Genomic DNA, 22383 nt, shown 5'->3' on the forward strand with positions numbered 1-22383 from the left:
ATGGATGTTCACTTCCGTTCTCATCCTGTGTGTGTGTGTGTGTGTGTGTGTGTGTGTGTGAAGGGACCCAGCCTTCTTACAAGAGTACAAGAGGTTCAATTCCCACAATAAGCAACACTTGCGTGAATACACAGATGAGCATTCATGCATAAACAAATGACAGATCTTAAAACAACACATCACCACATCACATACTTAATGCAAAATCATAAACACAATTACACAGCACGAGCAAGTGTTTGTTCTGTTTGTTTATGAAAGGTAGAAATCATGCAGACAAAAAAAAAAACAACAAAAAACACGACAAGCCCTAATGAGATATTCATAATGTGCCATTGAGGGAATAAAATAGTTAAAAAAGTCAAAAATAAGACCCCATTTGTACAAAGATTCATTTATAATTTCTGCTATGTGCAGAGTGAACAGCCAGATATCAGTGGGGAGGTTTGCTCATTGTTATTTCATCATGCTTTCCATTAGGCACCAAACAGACTTGTAAGCTGCCTCTTTCTTGTGAGATCCTTCATGCTTCTTTCATTTCTTATTACTGTTATAAATTTTGTGGGTTTTTTCCCCTTACCTGCACACTATTTAGAATTTCTAAGCATTTAAACTGTTTATAACATAGTTGTAAGCAGTTTTAAGTGTTTATATTCCTCCTGCAGGCACCCATAAGTGCAGACTGGTGTTTAAACAGATAATGAATGATAATATTGCAAAACACAGTTAATGTGATATAAAATATCTTCATCAGTAGACTCTGTACACTCACTACACAAGTTGTGTATGCCCCCGCAAATTACACAAGGGCCCCGTCAACCACTCATGCCACGTGGGCCGTGAACATCCGTTCATACGTGCTTACCCGAAAAGAAACTCACACTTTCTGGCAGCAGCCTCTGTGGAGACCAGTCCAGACAATACCTGATGGCACTCCTGATAGGTGCACAATCATTTTATTACAAGACAATGACTTGGCTCACGGGTCAGGTAGGAGGGATCCTTACCAGAATACTTTCAGACCCAAGGAGGTCAGCACAGACTCTGTTCAAGTTGTAATTTTTGCCCCAAACTGCACATTAGCAGTTAAAATGTCCTTATACTTGCTTACAAATACATTATAACATGTCATAAACTGCTTCTAAATGCTAAATATTTGGGGTTAAAGCAAAAAAAAAAAAAAAAAAAGAAAAAAGCAGTATTAATATTAGTAGCAGTAGTGATGGTGTTTCTACCCTGTGTTTTAGGGCTTTGCATGCATGTGAACTATTCCCTTGCAGCTCCACAGTGCATCCTCTCCCGAGACACTGAGGACAGTTAATGGTGGAAACTCTGGTCCTGATATCAAGACTCTCTGCTGATTGTGTTGGTGACACTCCTCTCCTACTGACACCAAGGATTACGCATGCACACACACACACACACACACACACACACACACACACACACACACACACGCTGTACACTGTACACAGTATACATACAAAACTAGAAGTGAGAGTGTAAACACAGAGCAGCGTAGATTAAACATAAACTACAGCTCTATATACACACATTCAAACAGAACAGAAGACACTCACACATGCTGAATTTATAGTAACACACAGAAGCACAAGCTCATGCTGTGTCTCCTTAAAGCTTTCATTCACACACATGGTCTTCAGCAGCGTTCAGAGATCATGACACCGACTTGCAAGATACACAGAGATGCTGATAGACATCTCAGTCTTGTCACATGGAGGACCACACTGCAATGGTAAGACTGCCTCTCATAGTTTATTTTTTCTTACTCAACACTTATTATGTGCAGACATAAAACAATCGTCATATCTGTAAATCTAGTGGTTGGAAAGTTTTCAATAACATTCTCGGGCTACTGCAGAAAGGTTAGATTTGTTCGTTCAGCAAACAGTGTGTGCATTTGAGTCCGAATGAGAAGGAAACAGAAATGCAACAGATTTTTTTCACTGATCTCACTGGACTCATTGTCTCTGTGTGTGAATTCTAAAAATTAATATCGGAAAAAATGAGCAATGTAGTACACTGCACTGATGTATTATTTGAACATTAAAGGGTCAATTTGCTCAAATTTACTAACGAGCATGCGCATATTTTAGAGCTAAATGCATGTTTAGAGCTAAATTCTGACACTACCATTGTAACATGCTCACAGTGGTAACACTAATATGCTGATACTTTGCAAGATATGTTCGTAGTCTCAGTTTAGCATGTTAGCATGCTAATAGTTCAAGATCATATTTTCACCTGATGATGGGTTCAGAGGAAAATTCTACGGATCACCAAAGTTATTACAATTCATCTTGCAAGTGAGTCTTCTCTGTGAGGCTGCAAACGCTAATGTGAGGATGCTAACATGCTTACAATGACAATAACAACATGAAAATGTTACAGCATGGTTACTGTCTCATGTTAGCATGCTAACATTTGCACAAAATAGCACAATGCACAGACTGAGGCTGCAGGTTTTGTAGACGTTTCATGATAAAATAACTGGAGTGGGTTGAAAGCGAACTGCGTCTCATACAGATGCTAAAGTTTACTTTATGTGTCACGCTGGGGGGCATGAAAAAAATGACGGTACTTGATGCACTGGGAATGATATCAGGCTCCAACTGAAGTGGATCTGCTGGAAAAATAAACATTTTGACCTGATGATTCATTCTGACGGGCACATGAATATCTGTTCATGTATGAGACATTTCACTAGAAACCAACAGTATTGACGTCAGGGTGGAGGTCAAGGATCATCAAAGTCAGTAAGATTCATCCTCTGGGGATCATGAACGTCTATGCAAAAGCTCACAATCCAACCTGTAGCAGTTGAGATACTTCAGTCTTGCTCAAAGTGGTGGTCCGAGTGACTGGCGCAGTCAGTCGTTAGTGTTCAGAGACTATTTCTTTGAGAAAACGAGTTCCAGTGTAAATTGTATTCTATCCCTAGAGAGATAACACTTTCAGTTTAAATGTGACTCCTCAATGCTGTGAGCACCACAAAAACAAAATTCCATCCACATACTATTGGGGTGGTGGCAGAAAACTCAAATAAACAAACCAAAACTATTTGTGTAGTGAAATACTACAGGAAGTGAGACAATACGCCTTTCAGAATTTGGATGAACCAACCCTTTAATCAAACCCAGATGGTTGACTGGGTGTGAGGTTCATCCTGGAGACCAGAGGAACCTCAGATAATAAACTTTTCACCCTTTGACAAGGGTATTCACTCAAAAACCCTTTGACTGGGTAAAATCTATTTGATTGCACTGTTGGAAAAAACAAAAACGACCACTCTGTGCCCCTCAGCACCCTCAGCCTCTTGAACATCTCGTTCCCATGCAGACACACACACATTTCAATGTGATTTATGGTGCCACAAAGTCAGATTTCTCTCTCTGAAGTGTAGAGCTTGTGAGTAATCATTGGCTCAGGTCTCTGAGTGGACAGAGGGAGATCAGAGGGTATACGTTCGTCATCATCAGAGGGGGAGAGAGGATGACGGACGAACGGAGGAAAGCAAAACAGCGCAAAGCAAAAGCACACAAAGGGGAATTAGTTATGAGGATTGCAAGTGACGCTAGATGCATCACAGTGTGAATACGAGTGTCACACCATGAGGAGCATCATCAATTTCTATGTGCTCTCACTTTCTGCACAGCATTAAACGTTGCCTTTGAAAGCAAACAGCTCAAAGCGACACAGGAGATGGAGAATCATATGTCGTTATGTTACTTCTCTTCATCTTTGCAATACGCTGTGCCATGTCAAAGAGCATGGGAGCATGAGAGTCAGTCTGACCCAGCAAGGAGGGAGGCGGACTGCAGGCAGGGGCTTTCCCAAGCCACGTTGTCACACAGCTCTCACAATAATCTATAAATAAAGACTAGTAAAGGATTCAGAACCTTAGAACCGTAAAAGTGTTTCGGGATGACTTTCATTGTCTTGCTGATCTTGTAGGTTTTCCTTTTTCAGGTTTTCTCATTGGGCAGAAAACTGCCAGACGGAAAACGCTCAGCTGACTTACATTGGTGTGGAATTTTCAGTGAAAATATTTTGACTCTGCTGTTAGAGTAAATACTGATCATGTCATTATGATTTGAACCTCTGTGCTTGAAGCTGCCACATCTGTCACTGCAGCTTTTGCATCTTGTAAAAATTTTGTAAATGCTCTAATTTTCTTTTTGCATGGTGGAAAAAAAGAGGCAACCTGTTACAGCAACGTCTATTTATTTTATTTTTTTGCCTGTCACATTTTCTACGCACGGCAGTATCAAGAACAGCAGTTCACCCATCGGGCTGTTGTGGGTGGCTTTTGAGGACAAGCTTTGTTTATGTATACCGGTTCGGGTGACTCTGGTGGTTTCAGTGAAAGACTCTCTGTGTAGTTCCCTAATTTGCGGCTGCGGTGGAAAATTCTCATTTGGGATTTGAGTACACACGGCTTGAAAGCCCCGCAGTCAACACTTCATCAGTGAGTGAGGTCAACTCACTCACACTTCACACAACGGGTGCACACATATACACTAACACTCACAAAGACACTCACACACGCGGAAACATGCACACACTGACACAGTTTGGACCTGCCTAACCAATCAGAGTGAAGTGGAGTAGGTCCCCCCAGAAGTGGGTGGGAGAGCTGTTGAAACAGAAGTCTGTCTCAGGACACACAAAGTTTTGCGTTGGTGGTTTGGAGAACTTTTCTGCTTACTACTCCTCTGCAACAATTTCCCTTTTTCATCCTCTTATTGTTTTTTTATTGAACTCTGGGGTCCATTAGCGCACAGCTTGAGTGTGGAATGGCTGAACTGGTGCGAATCCGTAAGAAACGGCTGCAGATCCCCATCTCTAGGTAAGACAGGGGGTTAAGATCAGTACAGTTCATATCATAGTTAGTTACCTCTCTATCTGGCCTGTCTTATACTGCACAAATAAGGCTGGGGGACTTTACAGAACATGCTACATCTTTAAAATGAACGCGATTAATCACTATTTGGTCCAGTGAGGCTGTCTGGATCATATCCTAATTTAGTTTTATTGTTTTGCAGCAATGGAAATATTTGTGTCAAGCATACACCGTGCACAGCACAGTGACGAGAGATAACACAGCAGCCAGCACATTTTATATCTGCAGACCTCAGTCGCCACAAAGCAAAGAAAGAGAAGTTTATTCTTACCTTATGCTTTTAAAAATACTGTTCTTCGTCTTACTTTTGATTAGCAGCAGATTTGAGATATTTCATGTAAGATTTTCTGTGACTAAACTTAGCCGCATGTGAGAGCAAACACTTGTCACTCCAAGTGGCTGTGTGAACACTCATCTCAGCTGTGGGAGGAAAATGTGCTGCAGAGGTGATGGGTCATGTGGTTTTGTTTTGGTTAACACGTTGATGCATTAGTGTCTGCAGGGTTCAGACTTTATTGGGTGTTTTTTGGGTTATTTTTGCCAGAAGTTCACACATTTCTGGATGAAAGTCTATATTTACAAGTCATTTTGTGGTGATGTGATATGAGATATGATCTGATGTGGATTAACAGTTTGGTTCTTTGGTTTGGTTCCCCTTTTTTCTCTGTAGAACACGACACAGAAGTCTATTTAAAAGTTTGTGCTGATGAGGTTGATGCCATTCAAACTCTTTTACGCTGATGTGTTCATATGTGCCTAGTAAGGATGACACTATGCAGTTTGTAGATTCAACAGTCTGAGCGAGAGGAAGATTTGTCATTTGTCTCTATAAACAAAGTTTCACGAGTGCACTTGACGGGTAATTTCCTGTAAACGTCCTGTCAGAAGCTCTTCTACCGCGAGCAGTTGAAACAAAAAAGACTGTGTTATCACGAAGGATTGCCTGAGATTGAAAGTGAGCGGTGGCATTCAGATGCATGCTATTTTTATGACTCAACAGCTTTTGAAAGCCCTTGCCAGCGTGATAAACACTTGAAAAGCTGTGAGCGTCTCATCCCCAGGAGTTGGCTCCACGGCGTGGCCTGGCGCAGTTCGAACACAGTCATTCTGGTCACGGCACCATACGGGAAGCCCACCAAAATGTTTCAGAGGAGTTATCTGTGGCTCAAATATGTCATCATATCAAGTAAATCTCTCTTTCAAATGGCCACAGAGAAGATAAAATCGTAGTCGCAGTGGAAAGATTTGAGTTCTATCAGAGCTTTATTGGGCTATGAAAGCTTCTGGATTCATTGCTGGGATGAGGTTATATTAACACGCTGCAGGTGGGTGACACTGCAGGTGACACGAGCTCCGAGCATTTCATTACACCGCAGGGGATTAACACATTTCCACCAGCTCTCGACCGTAACTCAATTACAAGTTTCAAAAACCACGAAAGGGCAACAAGTTCTCAGACAAGATCAGAATGTGGCCAACATTTAAAAAACTCAAAGAAATCTCTTTTATGGAGCTCAGTGTAACAAAATGTGGGTTACATAAGACCTCAACCATGGGAAGTTTTCCTCTCATGGAAAATTTGGCACTATTGATGCCCTTTCTTTGGACAGCTTGGCATTTAAATCACTTCCACGTTCTTTCCCTTCACGAGGATTTCTCAACCTGTTGTTCAAGCACCTCTCGGATTTTGTTTCACTCACTCAAGACAATGACAAGCGCTGCCAATGTGTAGAGAAAGAGAAAGCTTGGATCACACAAAGTCCCCATTATGCTCAGAATGACCTTTCTTTTAGAGCCAAAACCTTTGTTGCTGTACCCAGTGCGATTTAATGTGAAGACTCTGATGCCAAACTGCTGTAACCACTTTCACACCCACTATTGCCTCTTGGTGAAACAGCAGTTCTTTCAAAAAGGGCATCTACCGTTTTATTTTGTTGTGAGCACATCCGAATAAATTGTGTTTTGTGTCAGGTTGAGGAGCATGCTGAGGCAGCTGGAGGAGAAAGATGTCGACTTTGAGGAAATCAAAAAGAATCTGGATTTCACAGCGTCGTTACTGGAGGCAGTTTACCTCGATGGAACAAGGTAGGATACAGTAGATTAACATGATTTTGAAAAGCCAATCTGTTGACTTTTTAAACATTAATTTTAATTTGCATGGTAAAGGAAACTAAGAAATAATCCCTGATCATTGTATTTGGTCAGAGTAGAGTAGAGCTAACATCAATCCATCACTGTGTCTATTCTCATTCATCATTTGCAGGATGGCAGAGGGCTGAAGCCTGTCCCATGGGTCTCAGGGCTCACACACATAGGCCATTCACACTCATATTCACACCATTCACACTCATATACACTCATATTCACACCCATGGGCAATTTAAAGTCGCCAATTACCCATAATAGGGGGGTGGGGGGTGAATATACAGGTGTGACGACATGTATTTTTAGTACAGAGTAGGTGTTCTGTGGCAATGTCACTCACAACAGTCACATTGGCAATAACAACAAACACACACACACACACACACACACACACACACACACACTGCTCTGATGGTGGGGGAATTTCTTTTTGTACATTTTTCTTGCCGCCTATTGACACAAACGGTACGTTCACATTTATACTTATACAGTATATCGTTAGAGAGCTCGTTAGACACAAACCATTTCAAGACACAATCACAACAGGAGGCACAATAACCACCAACAGCAGACAACCAACCGTTTCTTAAAATTGATGCAACACTGAGGCAACTCACCGATTATGTCTCTCAGTGATCCACAGATCCATAACGCTCAGACAAAAACGGTCTGGTAACATCGACAAAGGTCCACAAGGTCCACTGCAGTAAAAATATGTCTGTGTGTCTCTCTGTACTTCATGTAAATGCCGGAGAAGCATCAGAAGTTCATGTGCAATAAAGGTGAGGCAGTAGACCTTGTTAGTATAGTGGGCAGTATCTCCGCCATGCAGATGTGAGGCAAACATGACAACCTCTACACCAGAGAAACTGGCAAACACATATTTCCCACGGATATCTGCATTAATGCACCTGCTTAGTGAACTGCAAATGCAGGACGACATGGTCATTTTCTGACTTGGAGCGACTGGATGAGAGATTATGAATGGTCCCATTTGCTGTGACGTGGATTTAAGTGACAGTAAAGGCTGTGAGCACATCGTGAATCCAGCCATTTGTTGACAAATGTTGTGTCATAATGAATAAAAGAAACATGTTTCCGCCCGGTTTCGAACCGGGGACCTTTCGCGTGTTAGGCGAACGTGATAACCACTACACTACGGAAACCCCTGAGGGCTGCATTCGACGTAGAGACCACTAATCATAGCAGAATGTTTCTACTACCAGAGAACATATTTTGTCTAGGTTTTATTAACATTTTATATCCCTCGGTAACTCACTGGGTGCTGAAGTTGTTGAATCAAAGTTTCTTCTCCCTCGGCGTCATGGATCATTCATGCTGATCGGTGTTTACGCTTCACCGCCGGCAAACAGCGCAAGCTGGCCGACCGGACACTGTGTGGAGCGGACAGACAGCGTTGGTAGTGATTGGCCTCGGCGACTTTACCCCCCGTAGATACAAACAGTTCATGAAATGTCCAATCTGCGAGGAAACTTTGGAGGAGGCTGTGGAGGTGATTTGTGTGTGCTTGAACTGTTATGACTGTGATATTTCCGGGACTGATAGCAACGGTCTGGGTGAGCAACGTTACACAGTCTGTGGGCTCGACGAAGCGCTCAAGGGTGAGGACAGCGATAGGTTTGAAGAGGTTCAGCAAGCAATGACAGATGCTCAACGACTGTACTCTGGAAGACCTCTCAGCCAGATCCACTACAAACCTAAAGCCCACCAGTCCATTAGTGATTTGCATCAGGCCAAGAACCTGAATGAGTTCTGCTGTCTATTATATTAGGTCAGACACCTCAAAAGCCAGAAGGGACAGATCTGACGCCTTCCCCCTCAAGGCTCCATCCACCAATGCTGCAACAGCTGCACCTCCAGTCATCAATCACTTTGCAGATGAAGCGACATCTCACTGGGGATGAACCCAATTCAGGTGGGAGATTGACCATCTGGTGACCTGGTGCTGACCTGGAGCTCCAACCGTACAAATGGTTGTGGATTTGAGGAAGAGCAGAGCCCCACCTTTGATTATGGCCTCTGGTTTACTGACATTATACAGAGAAGGTCCATATGTTAAAACAAAACCACTATCATTCTCTACACAACCTCCTGTATCAACAGACACTCAACAGTTCACTCTATAGTGAGCAGTAAATCCAGATTTCATTCAACTACACATAATACATCGTCATTTTTAGACCATCTGTCTAACAATCACTGTTTGCACGCATGTGTTGTCTCTCTTAGACAGTGTCTGGAGTCTGAGGACGACCTCCAGCAGCTGCAGTCAGACGGTGTCCCTTCAGAAGTCACTGACTGGCTGGCGTCCACCTTTACCCAGAAGGTTCGACGGCCTGTGCGACGCTCCGACGAGAAGCCCAAGTTCCGTAGCATCGTGCACGCAGTGCAGGCTGGGATATTTGTGGAGAGGTAGAGCAACACACATGTTCGTTTCAGCTCTGTTTATGTGTTTTTTTTTTAAATTTCAACAAGGCCTGCATGATTCATCAGCATGTTTGATTCTTGTCTGCTCCGACAGAAGAGAAATAGTACCAGTGATACAGCTGTATGTTTTATTTACAATCACTTCATGCTGTAAAATTCCCACTGTAAATGATTTATTTCCACATCTGTACTATAACACTAATATAAGCTTGTACACTGTTGTTACAATCACAGCCACAGAAAACACAGACAGCTGCACTGGACTGTGAAACATTAGCCTCCTTTTCTCTTTAAAACATCCTTCCAAAGAGGACAGGGACTTTGGAGGATTTATATAAACAGCTCCTGAGACGAGTTCGCTGCACAGTGTCAACATCTGAACTTTAACTGAACTCAACATAAACATTGCATTATTCCAGGATGTTCAAGAGGGCCTACACGGCAGCCATGCCAGACCAACCTGCGGCGGTCGTAAACTGCCTCAGGGTAAGCCTCCACTAGCCATAAATCTCACTCTGCATCGTGTCTTTGCGCAATAAATCAGACATCACAAAAGGGATCATATACACACCACAAGTATGCATCAATAACGCAGTCACTCTCCTTCTCCTCAGGATGTTGACCGCTGGAGCTTTGACGTGTTTGCTCTGAACGCAGCCAGCTCCGATCACGCACTACGAACTCTGTTCTTTGAGCTGATCACCAGATATGGGCTCAACGGTCGTTTTAAGGTCCTTTATCTTTAGATTTCATTGCGCAGTGTATATAGTGCACTTCCCATACAACATGTTATCATAGAAATGAAGAATGTCAGTGCCTCGGATGAAAAATCCTACAGTAACATGATCATTACTGCCCTGGACTCTACTTGTGGGAAATGTGTGTTGTAATTCTTGATATAATCAGACATCTGGGTTTTATTATCAGTTTGTGGTGTTTGAAGGAACGATGGGTTGCCAAATTATGAGTGCAAATTGCAAACTGTAGGCCCTGTTGATATTACAACATCCAAGCTGTTTTAGCTGTGATTATTGACACAACCTCTGTGAACTTTGGATTTTGAAACACAGCTTTGGCTTTAATGATTATGTAATGCACTTTGCAGATCCCCATCTCATGTCTGACTGAGTTCCTGAATGCATTGGAGAGAGGATACTGCAAATACAGCAACCCGTACCACAGCCACGTTCACGCTGCTGATGTGACTCAGACGCTGCACTGCCTGCTGCTGCGCTCTGGGCTCGTGGTAAACTCAGCTCACTTCTTTTCAGTCCACCGCCCCTCCCCCACACACCTTCGCATGTTAGGTTAGTGGCGCTGTGTCCAACGATTTTTGCCGTTTTCCAGAACTAATGATCTGACATTCACACCCATTTCCACTCATCTGTTTCTTTAAATTTCCATGTAAACAACAGAGTGTCACTCTATGAATGCCTTCCAGGAGACTCTGACTGAAAATGTGTCCCATATTAAAAAGAACAACGTGTCTCCATCCGCTCTGTGACGGATGCTTTTTCACTCCTCCTTCAAATGTGGCCGTCCAGAACAACTAAACGCACTTTTGATTTCCGGTGTGGTTGGATAACACGTGGCGTTTGAGCATAATCCAACCCTGAGTCCGTCTCTCAATACTTTCAGATGTCCATTTGTTTCTACTGAAGATATAAATCTTTGCAAACAGGTAACAAACGTACTATCCATCCAAAAAAGAAAAAAAAAGGCAAAGAGATTTCCTAAAACAGCTGGCCATGGTTGCTTTAGATTTACCTCTTCTGGGAAGTATTTGCAACTTCAGATTTATACACATACAAATTTTTTGGTGGACTAAATTCAGTTCAATTCAATATACCTTTATTAGTCACCAGTATTAAAGATACAGAACAACAGTGTGGCACACTTATGCTTTTTTACCCACACCAGTGGCATTTTTGTATGATCTCAACAACAATTAGATGGATTGCCACAAAAGTCTTTGTATAGATGTTCATGTTCCCCAGAGGATGAAGCTGAATGACTTCCTCACGTTTCTTCTAGCTCCACCATGAAGTGGACATTTGTGGTTTTGAGTGAAATGTTTCCTCTGTTATTGGATGGATTTCCATGGCACAACATGTTAATTTTCCCCTCAGGATGAATAATTTCAGAATTTTCAGTCTAACATCAAAACAAACCTGCACAACTAATGACTTTTCCATCAGTTGTTCTTTATAGTTTGTGCTAATTTGCAAATGTTAGCATGCTAACATACTAAGATAGTAACCATGGTGAGTATTTTACCTGCTAGCTAAATATCTTGATGTTAACATTGATATTGTTCCCATTTTAGCATCTGCTGCTATAATGGCTGAGTCTTGCTAATAGTTTTTGGACAGCAGTGGAGGTCGATGGCACAGGGGAATATGATTGGCTGTGTAGGTAATACTTGTTAGTTGGATTTGTTGAAAATAGGAAAAATAAGCTTTATCCCTAAGTGATTCAATCTGTATATACACACATGGAAAGAATCACTCAGTTGTTCTTTGATAGATTATTTCATAAATCATGACTTTGAGACGTTGCTACAATAAATCAGTAAACTGTCTGTTCCCATGTCACTATGCTGACATATTTGACAGGCCTGTACAAACAGCTCTTTCACAGTACAGCATGTGCACCCGGCTGCACATACGCTATGCTTTTATATTCATTTGCTTTGTCTCTTGTGTCTTTGTGTCTATCAAGCACTGGCTGACAGAACTTGAGGTGATGGCGTCCCTTTTTGCGGCAGCCATCCATGACTACGAACACACGGGAACCACAAACAACTTTCACATCCACACAAAGTAAGCTCTTTGTCTGAAACATATTTTAGTAACTCTATCCTGCTATATATACGCTTCATCCTGTTGTGAAATGTTAAAATAGTAAGAGAAGTCAGGGAATGTAGAAATAGTAAGGTAGTGTGTTTTAAAGGCCTTTGTGCAATTTTAGAAACAGAGAGGGAGGGAGAGAGAGACAGAGCGCTCTAAAGCAAACACATCTTCACGGAGGGAACACAGTATTTTTAGATGTCGATTTTCCACATAGGAGGGATGAAGAACGCAGTCTCTTGGCACCCATCATCATCATCATCATGCCTTAGTGTGGGAACAATAATTGTCGACAATAAGAGAACATGTCTTATTTGCGGGAACTAAACAGTATCTACTTTAAATATATCATGTGAGCCTCCTCCTGTAGGCTGGAGACTCTGGCTGACATAACTTTGTTGTTCCCTACTTCATGAAGAACATGTGAAGGCAGCTTGAGTTCATGATGGTTTCATGGAAAAAAGTATTAGAAAAATTGTCCTGCTTTGCTGTCCACCCGTGTTCTCCGGACACAACATTTGACCGAAATATGACTGAATAAACAGCTTCATGTCGTGCAGTGAGGCTCCTCTAAGCTCTGAGGCTCTGATGGAGGCTGTGCATAACTCTGCAGGACGAGACTGCGTTGCATTTGAAGTTTCTGTGTGTGACCACAAGAAGAAAAATGAATTCCCAAAAGAGTCATGGTACAAAGTGTGCTTTGTTACTGTTAAGCTTTTTTTATTGGTGCTATGGCTGCCTATGAATTCATAAAAAGGAACTGATAAGCGACCGCCAATTCATATGAACGTTCCTCAAAATCACCATGTAATTTGGTGGTAATTATAGAGTAAAAGGAAAGAGTGTTCTGTTGGTTCATTTCCAATTAACTCTTTAATTACAATTAATTATTAGCATAAATCTTTTAGTCAGTGTGCAGCAGTGCACTTGCAAAAATGCTTTTTTAATTTTTCAACAGGCATAAAGGCTTAAGAACTAAGTTTCCAAAAACAAAGAAATAATAAATATTTATTTCCTTTCGCTTTAATTTAGTTGTTCTTTGAAGGAAATTCGTCTGGAAATTAATGACGCCTTATAAACGCAACACTTCACAGTGAACTGGTCCTGTTAAGATCTGGATCCCTCTGTTATACAAAGAGCTTTTTAATGCTAATAACATTTCATCAGAGTCAGAAGAGGAAGAGAGGAAGCGTGCATGTTTAGATTGTTTGCACCCTGGCTATCAGCTGTCTGTCACAGGAGGGACCGGGGGTTGCTGATGTCTAATTAAATGTACATAATAATAAACATCACAGAAGCCATCAAAAGTCCCAAGAAGACATTAATTTCTTCTTTTAGTCCCATTAATACCGAATTACATATTTTTACCAGGATGCTATCCTCTGAGGAGATGACCGTATGAGGAAATTACAGATCTGTAAAATAAAGTGTTACCTTACATGACAGTACAGAACATTTCTTTGTCATTAAACTCCACTGTGACCATTATGAATTCAAGCTGTGGCCACATTCTGTGTGGAGGATGAAACTACAAACTTTTTACAGCCCCCAGAAGACCACTTTAACACACAACTCAGTGTTGTCGTTGAGGACATTTTCACGAGTGTTGTATTTTATGTTTGTGATGGGTTTTGGGGAAGCTTCAAAATAATCACTAATTGGAAAACTTTTCAGAGAGTACTTTGTCCCCCATTCTAATAAAGTTGATTATGCAAATGAGTGGACACAGGATGCGTGATTGAGAAATTAGTTAATTAACTTGCTATACCGAGCCATTAATACCCACATGGTGGCAGTTTTTATCACATCCCACTCCCTCTTCAGCACTTTTAAATTCATCATTACAGACCTACAGTCATAGTGCTTAAATTACTCCCTGAGGACTCTGGTTTTATCTCATTCTCACCTCCGCCTCCTTCTTCCTGCACCATGACAGACTTGTACAGCTGCATTTTTACTCACACTCTTGCTTTTTTTCTGTCTGCCAGGTCAGAGTTTGCTTTGATCTACAACGATCGCTCGGTGCAGGAAAGTCATCACCTGAGTGCGGCATTTCGCCTGCTGCAGGACGACCAAATGAACATCTTCACTAATTTGACAAGAGAGGAGTGGATGTAAGACACAACATTTTTGCCATCTAAAAATGTGCCGCTCGTTGGCGTTTCAGATTCAGAGACAGGTCAAGCTGTTGACCAATTGCTACACAGATTTGTCAGAAAAAGCACAGATTCTTTGAGAAAACTCTCAGAGAGCTGCAGCAGCAAACAGTGTTGGTCTGAAAGTATCAGTGGAGTAACAGCAAGAAGGTTATAATGGCTGCACTGTACACCCACATTAATGAAACTGGTCCAGCTGTAAACAAGCCAGTGATTGCAAAGCATGAATGAAACAGCTTGTGTCAATGAGCCAATATGAGGGCAACTTCAGTGCTCTGTCTGAGCTAATGCTGTGCTTCATTCACCACAGTAAGACGTTTCTTGAGCATTTGTTCTACTTTCAGGCTGGATGCAAAAAGCCATTGCAGTTTAAATGCAAGATCTTTATACACTTAAACAAACGCATGTTAGCAAACGCAAGTGTTACAGGGAGAGAAATACCTCACTGAAGAGATACTCACATTAACCCATTAGACCAGGATGCATTTTGAACAAATGGCATGAAGAGCTCTTTTCTGGGAAAAGCCTTACCATGCTGCTCTCCACCTACGTGACTACACAGCTGAATGTACCAAGTTCCCAGTCGCTCTCTTTCTGTCAGAAGACAATCTGAGAACTCACCGACTAAAATAGAAAAAGGTTAGAAATGTTGGGCAACAGTCTTTCTCAAGGTTTATACAACAAAAATATGAGTCATAACACTTTCTGCAGAAAGCTCAATGGAAAATATTGAACAAAATCCAAGAACATCTATTTTCAAATGAAAAAATAACGTTCAAGATTTCTCTTATTGCCAGCAAATCCTTCGAGAAGCCAACAATGCATTAATCCTATTAACAAGTAAGTCTGTGTAGCCTTAGCCTGTAGCTAGCATAGCTTATTCCTTTGACCTCCATCGTGCAAAAAACAAACAGTCACTACCACATCCGCCATCCTGCTGCTAAACTGTTAATACTCACGAGACCACCAAATGTGTGTTAATCCACAGCAGAAAGTAGTTCCCTAAAAAATTGTTGTTGTTGTTTTTTTTTAATGAAACTATACATTTATGATCTGTTAAAGATTTACAGCTTGAATAGATAAAAAATGGGTTTGGATGTGTCACAAACAGGGCAGAGAAGTCAGACTTGGTTTGGGTTTTTTCATAAGTTTTCTTGACAGCAAGAAAAATATTTAATAATGCTTTACCTTTTCGAAAAATATATAGTTGAGTGGCGTAAAGGTGTTGGTGGACTTCGGGTTGAAATACGGGTTGAAATATAGAAAGAAAGGGGTGAAAGACCTTGAGAGGGCAGTCATCTCTTCAGCTTGAATTGACCTTAAAGTTGACCCGGACTTCTGATCTCCTGAGATAAAATGTTTCCTTTGGGAATCAATGAAAGGTCTCGTTACTACTGCTGTTTAGTGACTCATTCATTAGTCAACAGCGAGATAGTGAATGAGCCACGGTCACTGCGTGACCAACACTGTGGTCAGTCAGCTCCAAGGATTGTATTTTATCATTTGCTATATATAATGTAAATAAATAATTAAAAGTAAACAATCAGTTTCTGCAGTACATCACAGTTCGTGTAATAGACAGTAAGCTGTGCATACATCAGTGGAGGCTGATGCATCACATGTCACAGTTACAGTAAGCGACTGTGTTATTCATGGGAGAGCTCTGCAGATATCACCACAGATAAACACCAGCAGCGCACTGTAACAGCTTTTCTAGCAGTCAGTGTTACCATGGCAACAAGAAAATCCATCAGGAAATCTAAAAAGGGTTCAACAGCGTTGAGTCCTCGTGCCTGTCGTTTTCACTCCACACGGCCCCTTCCCACAACCCGAGGGCAGCTGGTAAACTGCGTGTGTCCATGTGTCTTTGTTTACAGGGAGCTGCGATCGCTTGTTATAGAGATGGTGTTGTCCACGGACATGTCCTCCCACCTACTCCAAGTCAAAGGGATGAAGGCCTGTCTTCAGCAACAAGAACGGTAACGCCAATGGACTGTTTTTCATGCTGTGCTGCGTAACCAACAGGCCGTCAGATGAACATTCAGGGCAGACTCAGCTGATTAAAACGTCCCGCACAAAGACGCAGGCGAGCAAATTAGTGTCACGCTGGCTGGTGTCAAGTCTGCCTTTTAGGCATGTCTGAGATACACAACACAACAAAAAAAACAAGAAAGTGCATCATGCTTTCTTCAACAGGATTGACAAGCCCAAAGCGCTGTCTCTGTTACTCCACACGGCTGACATAAGCCATCCATCTAAGCCCTGGGCGCTGCACTCTCGCTGGACCAAAGCCCTGATGGAGGAGTTTTTCAGGCAGGTAGGAACTCTAATAGACCTGAACTGACAACGTGACTGATTCTCTTCCTCTGTTCTCTTCTTAACTCAAGCATTAGTCTTATCCCACTTAGATTATTGTGCGATGATATGGCCAGAACACGAGATAAGCTAGAAGGAATAGTTCGACATTTTAGCGAACGCATTTATTTGACTGAAACCAGTCTCCTCTCTGGAAGGTATGAAGAAGGGTTCATTTACAAAAACAGTCATCTCTGTTTTGATTTATTTTCCTAAATCAAATTTTTGAACTGTGCACTCCAGGGAATATTAATCAAACTGCTGTTGGGTTATTTCCAAAGCTCAAGTTAGTTTAACTCCTCGTAATTGGGTTTTCTTTGGAACAACAGTCAAACTGGTGTTGGTTTAGTCATTTTATGAATGGCTTGTATGCAGCTGGAGCAGCCTTTTAGCTTAGCTTAGCATCAGGCTGCTAATAGGAGGTAACAGCGGGAAAGTCTATTTTCCAAGATGATGAACTATTCCTTTTAGTGTAAAGAGCAGGGTGCATTAGTCTCTGTTTTGTAGAAAATAAAAGTAATATGAAACAAAGATACAAACAGTTTATAGAAACATGTTGTTCATTTCAGACAGACATTACTTTCCCAAGCAGGCACATGAGGGCCATTTTTAATGGCACCATGTTGAACTAACACCCAGAGACCATAAATTATGAAGCAATGGTTGCTTTGAATTCATTCACAGGATTTCTGACTGCAGAAGGCTGTAAAAGCCATTTTTATATGACGGAGAAGCTAAACAAAGGACTTGCTTTGCTCTTAAAATATTTGGTATTAATGGTCCATCCTGCTTTCATGTGTGGTTAAGAGCTTATTAGCGACGCTGCTGCTTCCAGCAATAGTTTGACTGCATCGTTGGTTTGTTTGTCTGACTTTAAGTGGGTGTAATTTCATTTAACTGTGAAATGTGATGAAGAGATTCAGATGACTGTCATAGAAGACTAACTGCCCACAATATATCCACATTTTAGAAGCCAAACCAGAAAGTTTTGATCTCTTTCTGTTTAAGAAATGAGCCTTAAATGATTAATTGGTCCAAATTCATTTTTTCTCTCACACAGCAAATTGTTTCACTGATAGTGGAAAAAAAAACATCGTTATGCAGGGACATCAAACAGAAAATATGTCAGTTACATGAATAAATATAATAGAGAAAAAAGTTGGGATAATATTGCGTAGAAGTGTCTTTCGTACCACCAAGGATTTCGAGTTACTGTGTTGTTTTTGTCTCAGCAGTTTTTGTTTTGTATTGTCAAGTCTCATTGTGAGCGTTGATGTCAGATCTGATGTGGAACATTTCCACTGAAGTATCATAAAGAGAAGTTTTCCCTTCACGAACGTCAGCTCAGATCATTTGCACTCTGTTCTCTGCTGTTCTTTCACACTACTCTGTTCTTATCTGACTGGCTTGATCTGTCATTATCTCAGCGCGACTGATGAGTCAAAAGGTTGCCTAATAACAGCTCAAGTGTTTTGTAAATGACTCGTCTGAGAGTCAGAGGGAGAACGGGAAACCTTCAAAGAGGTTTGTTGCGTCAAAGCAAAAGAAGACGACATCAATAGCACCTCAGGTATGAAGCAGTGACAGTCAAAGTGAGGGGAGTCTCTTTGAAACGTTTGTAGCCACACCAGATCTCACAAACTCATGTTTACACTAGATTTAATCCGATCAATCGAGCTTGTCGAAAACTCCGAAACCCCCGACGAGTTCATTCTTCATCTTTAGCTGAAGCCAAAAGGAGGACAAAGCTTAACCTTTGAGGTTGAGGATTATTTTGTTGAACTTATGAAAATATAATAATGATATATAAAATTAATAGCAATATAAATAATAGATTTGAGTGGGTTAATAGAATGCATTGTGCTACAAAGGACTAAGAATTGGATTATTATGATATTATGACGTTTGTTTTGAGAGTCGGATATATTGGTATGAGCATTTAAAGTGAGTGAAGACCACGTGACAGTGCATAACATCAAATGAGGTTACAGGAGGTTTATCTCCAAATGTTCATTTTTTGAGAGAAGCTCAAGGGGGTTCAGCTAGTGGGTGGAAATGGAGAGCCTGAATGGATTTGGATGTTAATAATCCGTCAAAAATAGATAATTGGATGTTCACACTTGTCCAGAGTCACAACAGACAACAGAAGATACACCTCAAGGTCCATTTAGCAGCTGTTTTGGAGCTTTGAGTTTGGCGAACATCATCTTCATTGGTTGTTATGGAATTCATGTTTTAAGCTAACATGGATGACAGAAAAAAACTTGCAGTTTCATCTGCGGATAAGAATCATGCTGCATAATTGAAAGCTGCAGAACAACTACTAAATGGACCTTGAGGAGGGATTGTTTGACGGTTTGCTTAGATTAGGCGTTACAGATATCAAATGAAGCGTGGTTCTGCATCTCGCCCGATATTTACTTCAAAGCTGGTTTCGGTTTATTGCTCAGGAAGCTTTCGGCCAAGTGTTCAGATCTGATGGCCTGATTTCTCAGAGCAGTGACAGCTCAGCAAGAGACCCAATCATCCAATCAGGTGTAGGAAGTGTTTATGTCTGAGTTACTGAAGGAGAAAAGTGTCAATCACGCCTTCTTACAACCTACTTTAAATGCCTTTAGTTTCAAGCTAAGGCCGACTGAGGCCTGCCAGTTAAAAACAGAGAGGACTGGCTGAGTGGATTTCCAGTAAGAGCAATAAGTTGCTACTCGCTCTCTTTTCACTGCCTGGACTTGTAGAAGAAATAGAATGGAGAAGATGAAAATAAGCCTCTCTATAAAGCTCTCCATAAAGTTTTCTTTGAGCGAGCCTCAGGTGGCGAGTGTCGGAGTCAAATAACCTTTAAAAAGTTATTTTCAGGCGATGTGTGGGACGGCCTTTAAGATATCCTTTCTTTCTCTCTTTCTATCTTTGTGAGGGTGATAGAGAGGCGGAGCTCGGCCTGCCCTTCTCTCCTCTGTGTGATCGAAAGAGCACCCTGGTAGCCGAGTCCCAGATTGGTACGTCTCACTGAACTCTTTCCAAAACGTGGTTCTTTCACTCTCAATCATATTCTTCCCTCCCTTTTATTCTTTAAAAGAGATCTAGTTTCACACTTTTTTTGGCTGCTCCAGTCATGAAACTTCTAAAAAATAAAATACACGCAAAGGTTTTAATAGACACCAATTAAAAATCATCCCTCATTATTTATAAATGATCCTCGTTTTTGTTATGTTTTCATACAATGCATTTGCTCATGCAGGTTTCATAGACTTCATCGTGTATCCTACGTTCTCTCTGCTGACGGACATGGCTGAAAAGATCGTTATTCCTTTGGTGGAGGAGAACCCAGGTCCACCAGACCCCTGCAACAGACACAGGTAACACACAGACCAGGAAAGCATCATCCCCATAAATCTCAGTTATTAAAGAGACAGGTGTAAAAGTGCTGACAAGACACCTGCAAACCAGGCCTTCGTATTTAAAGAGCAGAACAGAGAGTGGAATCGATCTTCTCATCTAACTCATTGATGACTAACACATTCATGACTGAATGGGTCGACGGCCAGTGACTCCCAAAACTACATACACCACCATCGGAGACGACCAGCGACAAGCTTCATGGCCTCGTCCTCACATCGTTAACATTGCCAAAAGGTCACAGCGTGTGCTCGGTTAGATTTAGGAAAAGATCATGAGTTAAAATAAGTACATTACTGTACATAATGTAACTTAAGTAGGTTATTTAAGTTAAAGTAGTAAAGTAACAGCTTGAAAGAAAGACACAAGACACAGCAGTGTTGTTTTCTCAATAGCAATCTGTGGAAGGAGAGCTCCAGAGGTCTGCAGTGGAGTCTCGCCCACATCACAGCCGAGCTGGTGAGCTTTCGCTCCACGTGGACACGACACACCGAAGACAACAAGCTCAAATGGAAGGAAAGTGGCTCCAACGGTATGTCATGTATCCACTGATCCGATCCATTCATCCATGTTATGAATGTACTGTATCCACAGTGTGATGTCACAGAGCTATGTTAAGCTTAAATGATGAAGAAATAAACTAAATTAAGATGTATCCTAATTTAATTTATATACTTAATTGCATAGCATTAACAAATTCACAGCAAGGTGAACCACATCACAGTCTTGAGAAAAGCTTTCTACTGTCTCCTTCTGCAACAATTCAGATGTAAAATGATCACCCATGAAAGGTTTGACAACCTCTGCGAGCGCAGAGGAAAAGATCTTTTTTCTAGATATGTGACTGATTTTTTTGGCAGGGACAAAGCCACTTTGCTCCATAAATGCGCTCAGTCTCACTGATTTGATTTGCTATCTACATTCATTTTGTGGTGATCTCATGAGGAGATTAACAGATACAGACATTGTTTCCCTTTCAGCTTAACAAAATTTTCCAATGCCTCTTCCAATCCCCTATATCCTCCAGGATTTTCAGACCCCAGTGTGACAAAAGAGCAGAGATCCAGACAAGAAGAGCTGACAGAAAAATCGCTGCAAGACCCCACTACAGATTCAAAACAGTAGACAGGACTTCATTTACGATATGTGCTTTTCTTTTCATGAAATATCTACAACGCTGATTCCAAAAAAGTGGGGACGCTGTGTAAAACATAAATAAAAACAGAATACACTCTTTTGCAAATGAGCTGTGTTCACCAGCAACAGTTTTATAAAGTGTTCCTGATACATACCCAATCATGATGCTGTCACCTGTTACCAATCAACCTGATTACCTGTGAAATGTGAAACAGGTGTTTTTGGAGCGTTCCACATCTTTCCCAGTCTTAGTTGCTCCTGTCCCAACTTGTTTGAAACATGTTGCTGCATCAAATTCAGAATAAGCAAATATATCCAAAAGTTTGTGATGTAAAACATTAAATATATTGTCTTTGTACTGTTTTCAGTTGAGTATATGTCAAAAAGGATTAGCAAATCATCACATTTTTAATTTATGGGTCACAGCATCCCAGCTTTTTTTGAAACAGGGTTGTACAAAACTTAACTGATGTTAATGTTGAGTTACTTTATGTCTGTAAAAAAAAAAAAAAAACAACAACTCACAAACCACAGTGCCAAAGGGTGGAGGTGGAGGGAGGGGTGGTTTAAGGTTAATATCATCTTCCCAAGGTAAGATGCAGTGTATTCACAGAAACATCCTCATGTCTTATTTTAAGTGTATACGATGATAATTTAAATGTAAGGTGTACATGCTGGTCATGTTCTCCAGTATAGTGCATGTTAATTAATTTAATTTGCCACCTAAACACTTGTAATGAACATTTTACCTTTAGTAGTTTGAACTGTACACACATCATTTAACGCTGCAATAAACATTGAGAGTATGTCAGTTTGTCATGAGTGAAGTTTGGTGTTGATTCTTCATTAGGCTGGCCTGGTTTTGGTGGGACTGTGTTGTTTTTAGTTAAACCAGTTAAAGGATTTGACTGAATCTTTTGAATTTAAGTTTATTTTGCAGTCAGTTCCAGGTCTAAAAAAGAGGCTCCATCAC

General features: G+C 41.1%; 1 protein-coding gene and 1 non-coding gene across 2 annotated transcripts; one reads left to right on the forward strand and one right to left on the reverse strand.

Annotated features, from left to right (window-relative positions):
- The first annotated feature begins 4800 nt into the window (after window positions 1-4800).
- LOC139328569 (dual specificity calcium/calmodulin-dependent 3',5'-cyclic nucleotide phosphodiesterase 1B-like) lies at window positions 4801-22224 on the forward strand. Its single transcript, XM_070958356.1, has 14 exons — window positions 4801-4870; window positions 6896-7009; window positions 9320-9502; window positions 9937-10003; window positions 10132-10248; window positions 10623-10763; window positions 12239-12339; window positions 14355-14480; window positions 16400-16501; window positions 16719-16839; window positions 19792-19873; window positions 20116-20233; window positions 20669-20805; window positions 21301-22224. The coding sequence occupies exons 1-14, from the start codon at window positions 4818-4820 to the stop codon at window positions 21396-21398; spliced, it is 1560 nt and encodes a 519-aa protein (XP_070814457.1). The 5' UTR covers window positions 4801-4817; the 3' UTR covers window positions 21399-22224.
- trnav-aac (transfer RNA valine (anticodon AAC)) lies at window positions 8163-8235 on the reverse strand. The gene has a single exon. It is a non-coding gene; the product is annotated as a tRNA-Val (tRNA).
- Window positions 22225-22383: the final 159 nt, after the last annotated feature.

This window comes from Chaetodon trifascialis, chromosome 3, assembly GCF_039877785.1.
Source record: "Chaetodon trifascialis isolate fChaTrf1 chromosome 3, fChaTrf1.hap1, whole genome shotgun sequence".
NCBI lineage: Eukaryota > Metazoa > Chordata > Actinopteri > Chaetodontiformes > Chaetodontidae > Chaetodon > Chaetodon trifascialis.

Bases quoted from the DNA above. Each gene is read 5' to 3' on its own strand.
- LOC139328569 (XM_070958356.1), top strand. From the start codon at position 4,818: ATGGCTGAACTGGTGCGAATCCGTAAGAAACGGCTGCAGATCCCCATC. The intron at 4,871-6,895 runs GTAAGACAGGGG...GTTTTGTGTCAG, and splicing joins CTGCAGATCCCCATCTCTAG to GTTGAGGAGCATGCTGAGGC. The intron at 20,234-20,668 runs GTAACACACAGA...TTTTCTCAATAG, and splicing joins GACCCCTGCAACAGACACAG to CAATCTGTGGAAGGAGAGCT.